Here is a 17,464-nt window from a genome sequence, read left to right on the forward strand (position 1 = left end):
GTAAAATGCTGTTCGCGTAAGAATGCCTGACAATGCCTAGAATTGTGTTTTTGTTGGGGGGGGACATGGGAGAATCAAATGGATAACTGTGCCGATATGCAGGTGTTGGCAATGAATTGCAGCTCACTCCCACCCCTGGCGACTCACTCCAGGCACAACAACCTGCAACCGTGACGCGGGGTGCGATCACGCGTACCCCACGCGGCGCTCTGCGTTAGAATAAAAACAAACGGCACACAAGGAGGCCGGGGGAACTTACTTCATCTGTTTGACGATGGTACTTTTGCCAGATTCACCGGCACCTGAAACACAAGAGGAAACGAAACGGCGAATGAGATGAGTGAAGAACGCGGACAACGAATGAGGGCTGGGACACAATCTGCAGGTTTAAAGATTTTCCAATTGAAGAAAATCTAATCGTGCTCACCCAGAGGCTGTGATCTGCACACAAAATAACGAATAAAGGCGCCTCTCAGTGGACATCATTCTTCAGTGAGGGGAACGTTTAAGTGTCACGGTCCTTGTGGCCGACGTAACCGTCGCGTTATAAACGTAACTGCGCAACAACAGGCTGTGCAAGTGCTGTACGTGAACGCACACGCATCTGAATTATTAAAACCCAACAGGTGGATACACGCACGGCTGTATTAAACAGTGCAAATGCCAAACGGTGTGCATGCAGCCACACAACTATTTTACTATTTTTTTTTCTACCAGGTAAGGCCCAAATGAGCTATCTTTTTTTTTATATAAGCGACCTGGTCACAATTGATAGCTCAACGAAGTAGCATATCACGTGGAAATGTATAGTGTCAGCCAAACACGGTACTATGAACGCACGTTGATTGTAAATATGGAGGGAAAGGCCGAAGGACCCGGAAAAAAATCCTCGCGACCACGGGGAAAACATGCAGACTCCAAATATACAGGCGTCAGTGTCGAATTGGAACCAACGACCTCCTGTATGCCGGGCGAGACAGTTAACATCTCGCCACCGTGGCTCTCTAAAAAAATAACCTAGGACGAGCAGCTCTGCAATTGGTTGCTCATTGCCACCGCTGGTGAAAAGGCCTCCACTTGAGAGAGCGTTCGAGAGCTCCGTATGGAAGGTGGGTTGGCCTACTCGCTCACGCTGGCCAGAGGTGGGAGTGTCCACACGTCACCCCGCCACATGCAACCTGCCAGTTGAACAACTGCAGTGAGCCCGTTCAGACTGGTGGATGGACAGAGGCGCTGGGGGATGAAAGAAACGTGCACTTCTAGATTTGAAGCTTTCGTGACTGCAAGGATCCATACTCTTTGGTTCTATTCGGTAAAGTCACGTAGGTAAAAAAATAAAACAACAAAAATCACGACGTTTCGGCCACAACACAAGCGGCCCCCATCAGGTGCAGGGACCAGACTGTCTCGAAGACTGCGCTGTTTGCAGGGGTGGAGCCAGGATTTTGACTTTGGGGGGGCTGGCTGACTTCAATATTCTGACATATCCAGTGTTCATGTTTTCCAATGGGCGCCACAAATGTATAAGACAAATTTTATTGGATTTGAACGCGGAGTTTATTAATAGGTCGGAGCCGCTGGCTAATAAGTTCGATAAGTTCGTACTTTTGCAGCAGCCGGATATACGGTTATCCCGATACCGACTTTCCCAAAATTTCAGGGGGGCTAAGCCCCCCTCAGCCCCCCCTGTTGCTCCGTCCCTGACTGTTTGACAATGTGATAGTTATATTCTTAACAGTTCTAAAAAAACACAAATTATAAATTCCAGTAAACGACACGGGAAAACTTTTTTGACTAATCAGACGATGAAGGGAAGGAAGAGCAAATGGGCTATCAGATCATAATAATAATGTATTTACATGAAGTGTAAATGCTACAAACGTCTCAAGATGGAGCATAGGGCAAAGAATGTAAACACAATCAGCGCATGCAGACAAAATAAATAATGAACCCAATAGCGAAACAAAAAACACACGTGTCGGGCAGATGGAGCACAACACCGTTTGTGTGCCGACCCGCTCCAAACCACTCAAACAAACCCACGAGCACGTCGACCTGTGCCGTAATGTGTAACTATTGATGCGGCAAAAAAAAAACATCTCTCATTTTGACTCCTGGAGGGTTAGAACGGGAAAGGGTGATAATTATCACCCCTTCTCGTTCTAACCCTAATTATAATTAGGGTTAGCAGACAAGGGATGGGGGCGCGGGGCGGGGGGGTTTAATTAGGTAGGGGCGTTTCGTGAAGCAGAGTCGAGACAATGTCAGAGGACGGGAAGGGGAGAAGAGGTCTGGGAAGACTCACAAAGAAGAGAATCAAGCGTGGACAACTGCGGGAAGAGCATTCCAGACGGCAGGGGCAGCAGAGGAGAATGGGCAACCTCTCACGGGTTCGAAGCCCGACTTTGGGTTATACCAAAAGGGGGTAGGTGGGACACTCTCTTGGCACAAAGGGATACAACCAGGTGACTGCACAACTGTGAGGACCTGCATAGAAGCTGTTGGTTTTTTACTCTGCATTCCGGAACATGTACACACGCAGAGCCCTTTTGTCAATATGTTTCTGGATGAGGGGCCTCACCCACGCTGTACGGGTCGCAGGGGTTACTTAACCACACATCACCACGCTGGTTGGTACGGGTTGGTGAAGGTGGTCAGTGTGCACGCGGGAGCATAGTACAATATGAGAATTAATTTTGCTGAAGTGCGGTAGGACACACATGTAGCTTCAAAGCACATTGAATTTATGTGCATTCTGGTCCATTTTAAATCACACGAGGATATCGCTTTGGGATTTCAAACAAAGCTTTGGGGAGTAAGGAAAGAACAACAAAAACTTAAATAAAGTTGTTTTCGCTCTCTCTCTCTCTCTGCTGCTGCTGCTATTGATTTGTGCAAGCCTAATCTTTCACAGGCAGTTCACAACTGCTAACTGCGCCCAGAGGGAGTCTCGCCCACTTATAAAGCACAGCGGCCCTCACCCCCCCGTTGCAGGCAGATTGAATTATAAAGCAGGCACGAGAGAGGGAAGGAGAGTTAGGGGCGGGGAGGTGTTCACGTGGGATCGCTCGCTTGGAGGTCATGTGTTTACATTTTGCTGACACGATCAGCCTTCACCAAGAGCCCGCCTGCAGTTCGGCTTTCGTGTTTGCCGGACCACGCGAAAGCATTGCACCGATGTCTATACTCCATGTGAATGGCGAGTGGCAAGCACAAAAAAATGTGATCCATGTTAGGACATGAGTGGAAGCAAGGAGGGACTTGAATTTTGCAGTGGAGGTGAAAAAAAATTAAGTGCAAGTTGAAAAGTAACTTTATCAGTCGAGGTTAATGATTGTTCCAACTTACTAACTTGTAAGTGAGCCACATTAATAATACACAGAATGCACCTGGGGGTGAAAGTGCTTTCATCTGGCTGGGAAACCCTGTAATGAGATTGTTTTGCGGAACACGTTTCTAAACTAAACTATAAACTATAATATATTTTTTATTTTACCGGGCAAGGTCCACTGAGCTATATTACCCTTATTCAGAAGCGACCTGGCTACAAATGATAGCTCAACGAAGTGGCTTATCATGTGGACATTTATAGCAGCCAAACACTTTAAACGCGCGTTTCTAAAATGTGGAGGGAAAGAACCGAGGACCCAGTGATGAATCCACGCGACCATGGGGAGAGAGAGACACTCCAACACACAGGTGTCAGGGTCGGGATGAAACCCACGACCTCCTGTATACCAGGTGAGGCAGTTAACATCTTGCCACCATTGCGCCCCAATAAGTTTCGAAAAAACTCCACCAATATAACGCAATCTGTGCCGCTTTGCGATCAGCATGCCACCGCGCGTTATGGACATTATCAACAGAAACGCGAGGTTTGCCAAGAAGCGAACATTTGTATCCAGTGTCCTTTACTTACCGTGGCGATAATAGTTCTAGACAAAAAGTGCCACATAAATTCTATGCAAAACTTGTTTACAATAGCGGAATATATATATTCGTGAAAGGCCAAATGTTTTGTTCACAGATAGATGTTGCGTGCGGATTTGAGGTTGGCTCATGCAATGCCCTATCATGTGTTTAAAGAGGTCACAAGACTAAGCTTCAGCGTTCTCATCACAACAGTAAGGCATACCACAACAGTCCAATTAGGTTAGCCACCTACTCGTGCATTAAACACAGTGCTAACATTGTAAGATAGGAATGAGCGCGTGTCCTTTTCTATCTAGGCATCTGACATTTTACAACCTTTAAATAACAATACTTGTTTCGTGGTCAAGCCTAACGAAGCTTTGCGGAAATCCCTTTACTGCCTGAAAATAATAACTCTCTTCCAAAGCATTTTATAGGTCCTTGAAAGACCATTTTTTACTTATTTTTTTTAAATAACACATGTGGTCTCTTTTTAATAAGAGCAAATATCTTCCTACAATCGAATGAATGATTACGCTGTGGCTTTCCAATAGCGTGCTCATTTAGATTACGATGCTTCTCTTTTAGAGGCGACGTTCCTCGGGATTCAAATCCATATCAGTTTTTTTTCGCTCAAAACGCACACGCATGTGAATGCAGCCGCTCGTGATACGGTGGCCGTTCAACTGCTACATTTTCTCACATCCCACAAATAATTTATAAATCATCTTTTTTTATTGCGCGACTACATTTTTTTTGGCGGGGTGATTTTCGGGGGGGGGGGGTGGACATTCCAAGATGAATACAAACAGCATGTGCAAATAGACAACCACAAACAGCAGTGGCGCGTACAGTGCCGGTCTCAAGCAACGCGCACAAATTTAAACGGCAAAACACATGCAGGAATGTGTTAATGAAACCTCGAAGCCTTTGATTTCGCCCCCCCCCCCGACCCAACTCACTCGCTTCCATTCCAATCAATAATGACATTGGCCGTGCAGCAGTTTAACAAGGGGCCTCATCACCGCAGGGCACGATGACGAGGGGGTGCCCGTGGAAGGAGGCCTCTTGGAAGGGGCAGAGAGGAGTGTGCTGCTCAGCTGAGCCGGCGGCGTGCGGAACCAATTAACCACGCCAGCCCCGAGACGATCAAGCCACTCTTGAAGGACGTGCAAGGGTGGTCGTCGCACGCTCAGCGCCACTGCTGCTCAAGCTGGAGGAAGCTCTGGTGCAAGGTGTCCTTAAACTCAATTTTCGAGGGGAGGGCCCCACATTCGCCGAGAAGAAATCGTCAGCGTTCAGGGCCACCACGCCGCCTTCAATGGGGGGGGGGGGTGTTGTCACACGCCGTGTATTGATGGGGTCCGCATGGCAGGGGCCGCACTAAAGGCCGCCAGGGGCCGGCAGTGGCTCGTCGGCCTTGCAATGAAGAACGCTGCTCTGTAGAGCCCCTCCAGCAGGGTAATTGGCCTACTCGTTCCCGCACCTCCGATGAGCACGGTTGGCTAGGTACGTCGCGAGAGAAGTTTAAAATAGGCACATGTTAGAAAAGGTGGGGGTATTCACACTTTACCCCAGCACGTGCAACAATGCTGATCCACAAACAAGGGCTATACCTATTTATGCTACAATCCCCTCTCCCCCACCCAAATCAAACACACGCGCCCGCGCATCGCTCACATAGACACATGATCTCTCTCTCTCTTTGTCCTGGTTCATTGTGATAGGAGTTAGAAGCTATAAAACTATAAATCTTACGGTAGATTGCGTCACTATCACACTCGAGTGACGTCACTCACATGCATTTTAATACAAAATCAATACAGTGGCGTCACGAGAAAAACTCCTGATGGAGTGGCAAAAGGCGACATCTGGTCGAGCAACAATTGGGTCGAGGCTCAAAAGAAAGCCGTCCCTTGGTGTGGACCAATCAGCATATATTATCATAGTATGTTTTTTGTTTGCATTTTGACTGCAGGTATTGTGGTTAATGCAGACATGAATCCTCGTTAAAAAAAAAAGGTTTCAGTTTTGTTGCCAGAAAAAAGGGGAAAACCCCTATTATTACATTTTGGTACTGGCAAAGGAGGTCTAATGATTTAGGCTTTTTGTTCTCATCGCTGCAGCTTCGCACAAGCCTACAACGCAAGTGTTCGAGACGCTTGTGTCAACGGTTCGCCTGCCCCCCCCTCCACCGTGGCAATCCGACCACCCGTCGTGATTCATGGTGGCGATTTAATTCCAAAATCGATTCTTTGATTCGCACCGTGGTGCACGTTGAGCGGTTTCTCGTGGCTGCAAGGAGTCGCGTCAAACCCACGATGTCTCCAGATGTAATGCGGTAGGAATAAAAAAAATAACGATGATGATAATACACACAATGCATACAATATATATATACACACACACAAAAGCACATTGATTCTTACTTGCACGCTTGAACTGCGAGTTAGAGAATACAATATTAACTGAAAAACCGGCGTATTGTCACACCCTGCATGTCTACGAGGTGATGAGGGCATGCGTTCTCTGGACTGCGCCGTTCGCCTTAATGAACAACAGGTAGCTGACCTCTGAGCTACTGCAGAATCGGAAGTCTGAGTGCTGCCCGAACACAGCGCGATGCGTACCTACAGTCTGCGTGGGTCTAGACTAGCAGGGGTGGGGGACGTCCGGCCCGCGGGCCGTATGAGGCCCCGCAAAATCATTTGGTGTGGCCCTGCCAATGCAACCGCAGGCGGGACTCGAAATTCAGTCAATCTAGGAGCAAACCTGGAAAAGCAGTTGCGAGTAGCAACACCATCGTCAATACCAGCTAACATCATCACACTCCTCGCCAAAGAGAAGCAGTTCCAGCCATCGCAATAGGGGTGAGTTAATTAAATGTTTGACCAAATATAACAGGCTAATTTTTAAGTTGATGAATTTGTATGGTCAGCGAATGATGTTATAAATATCCAAATGGCCCTTGGCAGAATAAAAGGTTCCCCGCCCCTGGTCTAGAGAGACACGAGATGTGAGCGGAATAGGTACAAATGATGAGCAGAATCACAAAACTAATAAATGCACGTGCGTTTGCGGTGATCACAATTTCCTTTTCAGTCGATTGTTATTTCCAGGTGTCGGTTATTCCACTGCTGGATAAAGGCCTTCCAAAGCCGTGTCAGTCATTGGGGGGGTTGTTGCTTGACTATACTACTTCACCACGCTGGTCAAGACGTCTTGGTAAAGGTGGGCAGTGCAGACGTGGGAGCACAGGGCAGTGTGAGAATGGATTTTCCTGAATTTGCAGTAGGACACACGTGTAGCTTCAAAACACGTTGAATTTACGTGCGTTCTTGTTCGTTTTTAAATTTCACGAGGATATCGCTTGGGATTTCAAACAAAGCTTTGGGGAGTCAGGAAAGAAAAACCTGGGAAGAGTTCTGTCGTCATTGACGTCAGCCACGGGCAGCAACTAAACTTCGTCGTGCAGTGTGTCAACCACTACACCACCACTCCCCAACCCAACCGTATTATTATATTGCTTGAATTAATTTGAGCGTTTGTTAAAAGCGTAGCATTATTTTATAGAACCATGAGGTTCTGCATAAATAACCCGGGCCTGCTTGAAGGGACGGGGTTATGTCTCAAGCAAGAATGCAGAAACAAACTAATGTATTCCGGCTTTTTTTTTCCCTGGCTGCAGCCAATTCGGTGCCTGGCCACATGAAATGTGCGTCCAATAAGTTAGAGGCAAAACACCCCAGCAGCTTTTTATCTGCTCCGAGCCTAGTGTCTCTCATCGGTATGCTCTGCTTTGTACGGCCGGCTTTTCACAAAGCCTCTGAGCTTCTCTTGGCAAGCTTATCACGGTCTTTTTTTTTTCTGGAGATAGAAACTGCTGGTGGGATATAGGAATTCCCACACACAATAGCGTGTGACTGGGTGCGAATGGGAAAAAAAAGATGCAGAGAAACACCTCTGCAGATTCTGGTAATCCATCCCTATCCTTTGGCGAATACAGGGGCAAGAAATTTCACGATATTTTCATTATCTCTATAATTAAATGACAGTCAATCGTGTACACTTTATTTTTCGCACTCCAATAAAGGCCTGCTGATCAATGCAACGATAGCCTAAACTTCAAGTTACTTTCCATCTCCTTTTTATCATTTTTGTCCCATAGCAATTGTAATGATGACACTTATTTGCGACACAAACACCTCACCGAGTCTCAACAATCGTAATCAGTAAGGGTCTTGCATGGGGAGATTTGGACAATTCCATTGTCCCATTGATGACTGTTTTGGCTTATCGTTGTCATCATCAGCCTGCTTTCAACTGCCGGATGAAGCCCTCCCGGCATTGTTAAGTGAAAAATTAGCGAGAGTCCAGTTTGTGACTGTGGTGCGACATCTCAGACTGTGCAACATATATCGTGAACGACTGCCCAATCAGATCATTCAACGGCGATCTGAAACAAAATCCACGCTGCTTCTCCTGATGCAGTCGAATGAATATCAAATGTCGACATACATTTGTAATCTGTTGCAATCCCCAAAAATGCCAGACGGAGAAGAAGAAGAAGAAAATTGTCACCACTCAACCAGAGCCACACAATGCCACAGTCCAATGGCAGAGCCAGTATTTTCAGGTAGCGGGGGCAACCCCTCCAGCAATGAAAAATGATAGGAGTTGTTAGTAAGTAAGGACTTGTCCCTTGCTTTTTATTCGACGCATGTGCGGAAATGGCGCAGCCATCGATCGAGGGTCGAATTCGAACCGTGTGTGATCGGCATCGCGCTCGCTGAAGGTGAATGCCTTCAGGGAAGTCGTGTGCTGTATACGCAACTGCGCACAATCCTGTGAGTGACTGCTTTGCCGTTACTTATTGCCAATTATGGACTCAGACTATTGTCCTATCATCTCACAGAGTCCCTGGCACATAATAATATGCTACACAGTGGCAGTCGAAAAATGCCGATTTATTACTAATCAACCCCAATGATCCAATTGAAAATAGGGATTTCGATCAGATTATTGTGGGGGGGGGGGGGGCACGTGTCACCCCCCCCCCCCCACTGGCTCTGCCAGTGCCACAGTCCAGTATCGTTGCTCAATCTCCTACGAACGTTGTCCTCCGAGGTGCAAGTGCTCCGCTGGCTGCCACTCAGTCAAAAAAGTTCCCTCCATCGGCGATGTCATCCGCTCTTGCGACGCGTCCTGCCAAGCCCATTACTGTTGTCAATAGTCAACATATGCATCTGAATTCCGTTCATTTTCTTATTCACGTGTTTCCTTTTCCTGTCTCTCATCGTCGGTAGCAGCAGAATGTGGCTGATGTTTCTGATCCATAAAGAACTATTTGATTCCTGAATCAAATCACATCCCGGAATTTACGTGCCTATTTTAATTTACTAAGCAGGACAAGCCTCAACAAGTGGTGTTGATTTACATTCATATGTTAATTTTACTTGTACAGAAAAACAGACCTAACTATATAAATAAACACAAGCACTCACACACAAAGATTAACAACCATGAACACCACAATTCAATACACTGCACAATTCCAGCATACATACGCACACAAACACAGTATACATACATCGTGATACATATGTACATACGTGCATATATAGAGAGATATTCAGTACAAGGTAAAGACGCAGCCATGCAACTGCTTGCTCCCGTTGCTGCTGGTAGAAGGACCTCGACTATCGAGCGCTCTAGAGAGCCGTTCTAGGCCTATTCAGCCGACTCGTTGAGCTATCACTCATGGCCAAGTCGCTTCTGAAGCAACTAAGCTCAGTGGGCCTTACCTGGTGAAAATGAAAAAAATAGTTTAGTAGCAGTACTCTTTGATGCTGGCCAGGCATCTTGTAAAGGCTTGGAGGACTCACACTTCACGCCACAGCACGTGACCTCCGGATCGCACGACCACTGTGTTGACCGTTCCACGCGCGTGTACGTAGCAGAACCCCCCCCCCCCCCCCCCCAAAGTAAACAAACAAAACAATATGTGACTGCGGTCTCCTCTGGAGAAGGATGAAATGCAGGTAAATTAATAAATAAGTGCCAAGATTACTCCAAGGAGATGCTATCATGGTTTTTCTTTCCTTCTTCCAAAAGGCATGTTTTAGGGCCACGTTCACTTTCCACATTAAAGTAAAACCTGTAGCACATGCGACTCTTACGGGAAACCAGGGGCTGATTTCTTTGAACGGCTATTTATTTTCACGGACCCCCCACCCACCCGTGCTGGGTACGTGGTGGAATTCTGACGCAATGCCCCTTCTGTTCTGACGCGGTTACTGCGTTTCTTTATCGCCAAACTAAACTAAAACTTGCCGTTGGTTTTCACACCTGATGATGACTGCTTGTGTTGCAGTCGAAACGTCGTGATAATTTAATTGTTTTATATATATTTTATTATTTTATTGTTTCCCTTTAACGTGACTTTACCAAAAGAACCAAGAATATGAATCACTGCAGTCACGAAAGCTTTAAATCAACATTTTAATCTAAAACTATCAACTTTTTATTTATTTTACCAGGTCAGACCCACTGAGCTACGTAGCTCTTTCTCAGAAGCGACCTGGCCATCGCTAATGATAGCTCAACGAAGTGGCTTATCATCACGTCGACATTTTACAGCAGCCTCATAGTCTAGATGCATGTCGATTCTAAATGTGGGGGGGGGGGGGGTGGGGGGGGAATCTCGAGGATCCGGAGAAAAACCCCACACGACCACGGGGAGACAGACACGCAAACTCCAAATATACAGCAGCAGGCGTCAGGGTCGGGATCGAACCCACGACCTTCTGTAGACCAGGCGAGGTGGTTAACATCTCATAGCCACCGTGGCGAGAGCATCCGACCAGCAAGCGCACACCTAAACCAGCAGCCACGATGGCATTCACAGCACGAAATTACGTGTGACACAATATCGCGGGATGGCCTGGGGGTGAAGGAATAAGTAATCTTTTGGGGTATTATTTTTTTCACATTTTGTAACATTTTCCCGCACCTTCGATTAGCACCGTTGGCTACGTACGGCAACAAAATAAGTTTAACATACACACGTGCGACATTCATTAGAAGAAGCTAAAGTGATTTCCGGCTAAAATGAGCATTGAGGCAGTGCTCATTTCCTGCTTACAGCCCTGAGCCGGGGGGTGGAAATCCCTAATTAATAATACAGCAAACAATGAGTTTCACGAAAGGTGCACCACGCAGAATTCGCTCGCTCTCATAGACCGACAACGACCAAGACAAGCAGGGAAGGGAGCGGCCACGCGGTGAGCCGACGCCAACGATTTGCCCAAAGGCTCTGCGGTCCTCTCTATTTTAAGACGTTTTCAGCCAATTCATTTAAGTGCTTGCACGTGGAAGGAAACCGTGGCACCCGGAGAAAAACCGCACGTGCGAGGGGTGGCGGCGGGGGGTGGGGGGGGCAAGACTCATCCCACGCAGACGCGTCGAGATTATAATATGAGCCCACATTTCGCCGGCGAGCCATGAAACGGGGCAACCTCGACGCCGACGGGAAGGGAGCTTCGCAACATTTGTGCCACCCACCATCCCTCGTCTTCACAGTGCTGCATTTGCAGGCCACGTGCATAGCCACTGCCCAACAGAGGCAAAGGCTTCGTGGATCACCGCAAATGTTCCTATGGCAGAGGTGGGTCTATCCGTCGTACAACTGCTGCTCGACTTCCCCACAAATTGGCACTTATTTTATCGACTTGCAGATCGATGATGAGCTAAGACAACCCCCAACCAGGTCTTGGACTCATCGCAACCTTCCGATAGCGAGCTGTGTACACATGGTCATATTCATATAGGCGCATGAACAAATCCCAGTTCTAAAATTAACGACACCGAATAAAAACACAAGTGCACCTCTGCATGAATTTATTTTTACCATAAGGGCATTTGTTTGGACAGGCAAACTCAAATGAATAGACTTGGAATCCCACACTAACAAAATAGCACCAGCCAATGCTATTCTAAACTATGTGGGGCGGCAATAAAACACGCTTTACTATTTCTGTGCAGGGCTTGAAAACGAGCGTGCAAAAAAACACAACAGTGGAAAAAAACAGCAAATCAAGCTAAGCTACCAGACAAGACACAAACATGATTTACAACTCTCCTAAGTGGGATCCCGTCACAAGGCAGAGCCAGCCCTTTTATGGAGGGAGACATTTAAAGTGCTAAGACCTCTCTCAAAGCACATGGGAACAATTGGTACCACTGTTCAGAAATGGCTCCGAGCAGTGTTGCACCATCGCCACAAAAGCAGCATTGTGAAGCCACTTTACGGAATGTTAAGACAGATGCCAATACGTGGACGCAGAACCGAGTGAGTTTTTTTTTCATACTCTGCACCGCGGGGGAAGGCCAGCGTGAGTTCCGTCAGCTCGCCCAGTGTTTAGTAAGAGGCCTTGTTTCTCAGCCTTGATGATGCATTGACTACGACGGTGCCAAACGTTCCCTGGGGCCGTGCTCCCTGGCGGAGTGCTCAGCTATCCCTGGTTTGCGCCCTCACTCCATACACGGCCAAATTGCGTGCACCTAACGGCATTTGCGCCGTCAATCCACCGCTCGAGTTGTCGCCCCTGAGGACCGGCATGTCCGTTGATCGATGTTCGGTCGTCGGGTTGATGGCGTGAGTCATGATTTCTCACGTGACCGCAGAAGGCTGCCATCTTCACAAATACGGAAGGAGGCATCCACAGCGATGCACTCCGCTACTCCCGACGCAATCATCTGCTCTCAGCCACCTCACGTTGAAAGTTATATCTTTTGCTCCACAACGGTATCAGCCAGACGAAGAAGACGGCTCCGCTGCTGAACGAGCACATCCCCACAACGTGCGGGTCGTGGGAGATATTTGACCATACTTCATCATGTGGGTCAGTGCGGATGGGTTAAGGAGGGCTGCCGAGAGGTTGGAGCATAGTACAGTGACAACAATGAAATTGTACGCACTCCCTCTGCGTCCCACCACGTAGCCCCAAAGCCTATAACGCCTGTTAACGCATGGTGACCGCCCATCCAAGGACTATTCAGGCTCGAACTTGCTTCGCCTCCGATATCTGAAGAGACTGGCTGCGTGCCGGGTGGTTTGGCAATCAGCACACACGTCCAAGGAGTACATAGATTACACACTATAGCCGAGGCCGCTGTGTGATAAATACAAATTAACAAGTCACTACGTCTGCCTCCAAGTCCATGTTGGCAATGCATTCCCTGCCTTGTTGATCTTGCTTCAGAGCCTCGGGGGCCAAGACTATTTGTTTTCTTCGTTATGGATCGAAAAGACGCAAGCCTCAGAATTCCGGGAGAAGAGTTAAGCCATTGTGCACCGATGTCATGGGAATATTGACCACCCTTAATTGTGCGGTTGAATCCCCTGAAAGAAAAACAGGCGCTCATTGTCTACAAACCCTAATGTGCTGAGCTCAACCATACATGATGTTTGTGTCAAGGATCAATTCCATCACATGTGCCCTTAGTGAAACACCACGTTCCCCGTTCAACCTTGAAACCTCCTACATAACACGAGGTGTGTGCAACGATTCATCCACCGCCAGCGATTCAATAATGAAAACAAAAACAATAATTTGAATGAATAAAAAAGGTTGAGATGCAAAGGTGCGGTCTTGCAGTTGCTCACTCTCACGCCACTGATGGTGAAACGACATGCAGTCGGGGAAGCTCAAGACAGCCCCTCTAGAAGGTGTTTTGCTCTACTATTTCACGCTGCCCGGATGTCTTAGAAGGGTGATGGGTGAGTGTCCACGCTTTACCTCACCACACGAGACCTACCAATCGACAAACTTGAATATCTGTAGCATCTTAATGCTGCGATAATTTCAATCGACTGTACAGAGGGGGCAAAGCGCATTTAGAACTATGCGTTTATTCCCCGGGTCACCTGTACCCCACCCCCTGCCCTCATCAAGCAGGACGCTTCGAGTCAATGAGGCCTGGCGGATTTTCGCGTGCGGTTGTTTTTTGGTCGCCCAACGTTCTAGAGCAGGCCTTTGTCCTTGTGTACAGCAAAAATGTGATAAAGTATTTTTTTTAAAAAGGAAAAATATTCCTTTAGAGTAATTGGCTGCTGTAAATTTCCACGTGACAAGCCAATTCGTCGAGCTATCATTTGTGGCCAGGTCACTTCTGAAAAGATAGCTACATAGCTCAGTGGGCGATAACCTGGTAAAATAAAAAGTTAAGTTTTGTTTAGTACATAGACATATACGGTATCACATGCAGCTAAAAAGAATTAAGGAAAAGCACAAACATAAACCCCACGGGGTTCAGGCAGATTGAGCAGTTGCACGAGCCTACTGAAGGTGCGCGCAAGGCCATCTCAACCACCGTGACCAAACATCGAAGCCGAATTGCACAGTGACGAGCAATGATTGAGGCAACTTGGCAGCTCTGTAATTTATACAACTAGAGGAAGGGGCAGGAGGGGTGGCGATTTGGATTTGAGAAGGGAAATGGGTGGGAAAAATTAGGCGATGTGACAAGCAGCCTTGACCTTCTGGGTTATAATCACAAGGGTCTGGCGATAGTTTGTCATAATTCGAAATTGCAATTAGATTCTCGAATACATACCTTTGTGCTGTACTTACTGTAACACTGTACTCTGTTTTGTTATTTATTTTTCGTCTCATATATAAGTTTTGTTTGCTCCATGAGTGCAACATTTGATATCAGCATGAACTGTAAATAACCAATTCTCTCGCACAAAAAATTCCGATGCATGTGTCACGAGGACAAGTGTCGATCACAAGGTGCGTTGTTGCAAGCCGACTGAACACACAGACACATTGCTTTTGTCAGTAACCACCTGAGTTTGCGCGTGTCAAAATGAAACTCCTAACCCCAGTAAATCCAAACGGAGCACACCCTATCATGAGCAAATGTAGACCGCTCTGCATGAGTATGCCACATGAGACGCACTCTACGCGTTCTTTACGGCAAAAAAAATAGTTTATACGCTGCTCGTGGAGAGAGTGCCACTGATGCGGTTTTCCAGGTGGTCCTGTGTGTTGTTCGGAATGGTGTCTGACGTTTTTGCTCCATGTGCTGGGAGCTTCTTCAGGAACTCGCAGAGACATACTGTAAAACTGCAACAACAAAAAAACCCTAGCCAGTACTAACAGGTCGCGAAGTCAGCCTAAAGTCAAACACAAGCGGCCTGCTCACATGGGCGGGAGATGAACACGCTGGAGTAAATAAATGATAAGCCGGTGAAAGTATGGATGGACAATGGACAAACAACGGAATAATGGAGGGCGGAATCAATAATTAAACAACGGCGCATGGCCGCACAGAAAATACCATGAGCCTCAGCCGGGCCTTTCTCGCATTTGAGGAAACACTGCCTTGTGTGGGCATGGCCAATGAGGGCAAGTGATTGACAAACAATGGCCTGCCTCTTAAAGCATGCCATGAACTCCATTACTCGAACATGGGCACCGTGCAGTAGCCTGCAAATACCTTTCATCAGTTCCATGCCCCTAGCTGCCGTGACACACACGTGCAAGCATACACACGCCCCGTGCACACACGCCATGCACACAAAAAACGCCGGGGGTCCGAATTGGCTCACGAACCATCGTCTCACAAGGTCATCCTCTCGAAGACAACGCTGCTTTCATATGCATCCAATGCCACGCCAAGCCGGAAAAAAACACGAGACGCAAACAATTCACGTTTCTGCTGAGCACTGCATTGTGCTTACACCACTTTGCTTATAAATTGCAGTACCTCAAGTGGTGAATTACACACAAAACACTGGAGTCGCACATGGGAATACGCGAAGGCAGTTAATTAATTACGGACATTAAATGTTTGCAATTGCAGTAGGGAAGTGGATCAGAGTCTCAACACACAAAATAAAAAAAACTATTACATTACAATTGGTTATGCTCTTCAAGTGACTAAATGCCAGCTCGAAGAATAAATAAAAATATGATTGGACTGTAACGTGACGATCTCAAAGCAAAAATAAGTGGATGAGATGAAAAGGCCACTATCAAAAAAAATATCTTCCGTGGGAAGTTCTCGTACACAAAGAACGCAGTGCTCTGCCATATTTCCGTACGGATTCTTCCTTCGCATCCCACGATGCCCGAGAGCTCAAATCGAATACATTACGGAAGGATAAAGGCGAAGTGCTGCAATGTCTCGCTCACGCCACTGCTGCCGGAAGGGCTTTCACGGGAGGGAGCCCTGCAGGAGCCCCACTAGAGGGTACTTTGGCCTACTCTTCCATGCTGGCCAGACGTCCTGAAAGAGGCGGGAGTAACCACACTTTACCCCACCACATGTGACCTGTTGATTGACTAACTGTGATGAACCCATTTATGCTGCCCGGGGGGGGGGTGGGCGGTTGGAGGGTTAAAAAAAATTTCGGGGCAAAAAAACAAAAAATATTTGGTTTCATTCACATTTTTTTACAAAGAAATCTCTGTAAACATCAGAAGTGAGGCAATGCTGGGGGAATACAACTATGAAAGCTATTTTCTATTGTACTAGGTAAGGTCCACTGAACTGTACAGCTCTTTCTTTTTCGGCAGTGACCTGGCCACAAATGATAGCTCAACCACGTGGCATTTCATCACGTGGAAATGTATAGCAGCCAAATACTCCAAATGCACGTTGATTCCAAATGTCGAAGGAAAAACCGGAGGACCCGGAGAAAAATCCACGCGGCCATGGGGAGAGAGTCAGGGCGAGAGAGAGAGAGAGAGAGACGCAAACTCCAAATATACAGCAGGCATCAGGGTCGGGATCGAACCCACGATCTACTGCACACCAGGCGAGGCAGTAAACATCTCGCCAACGTGTGGCAGCGCTTGGTGGCCGTGGGGCTGCAGCTGGCACGGTGTTTGGGGCGCGGCGCGGCGCAGGCAACCCCGCCCAGAGACCCGCGTCCTCAAGCCGCGCTGCCATCTCCAAACGCCGTTCGCTGCAGCAGCAGCAGCAGCAGCCAATTTTTGCGAGCGCGCAACGGAGCGAGCGGGGGTGGGGGGGAACGCAAGTGCAGGGTCACCACGTGAACATTTCAAAGGACTCCTGTGTACACACATGACCACGGGGACATATGAGTATTTTAGAATCAGAATCTTGTGTTTAGACTGGAGGAATCTGATGAAGCTATGAAGCTCTTTTACACAGATGTCCAGTAAGGGTGGGTCATGATTCTCATGTCTATCGTGCGAGCCGTCTGACCATACTTCGCCACGCTGGTCAGTGTGGATTGATGAAGGGAAGGTAGGGGTCCTGATTGGTATCTCTCTGCTGATGTTAGCCATCAGTGAGAATATAACTCCGGGCGGGAATCAGCAAGGTCCATGAACAAAACATACAAAAAAATCATAAGAGCAAGCTAGAGGAAAGTGAAGCAAGTCACATTTTATCGGGAAACATTGCTTTTTGTGGGCATGACCAATAAAAAAAAGAATAAATAAAGCGTTGAAGTACAAATTTCACAATTACGTAAATTCCTGCACCTGAACATGAACCATCATCAATACGTGGG

The 17,464-nt window shown here is 47.3% G+C and overlaps 1 protein-coding gene across 1 annotated transcript in view; it reads right to left on the reverse strand.

Moving 5' to 3' along the window:
• The window catches only part of LOC116942386 (guanine nucleotide-binding protein G(i) subunit alpha-1-like), a 124,528-nt gene that overhangs the window by 46,947 nt on the left and 60,117 nt on the right, over positions 1–17,464 (reverse strand). Inside the window, exon 3 of the mRNA XM_032954229.2 lies at positions 260–302. Coding sequence (XP_032810120.1) covers positions 260–302 — 43 coding nt within the window. The remainder of the gene's footprint in view (positions 1–259; positions 303–17,464) is intronic.

Source organism: Petromyzon marinus, chromosome 14, assembly GCF_048934315.1.
Source record: "Petromyzon marinus isolate PM22_M1 ecotype Great Lakes invasive population chromosome 14, UKy_Petmar_22M1.pri1.0, whole genome shotgun sequence".
Taxonomy (NCBI): Eukaryota; Metazoa; Chordata; class Hyperoartia; order Petromyzontiformes; family Petromyzontidae; genus Petromyzon; species Petromyzon marinus.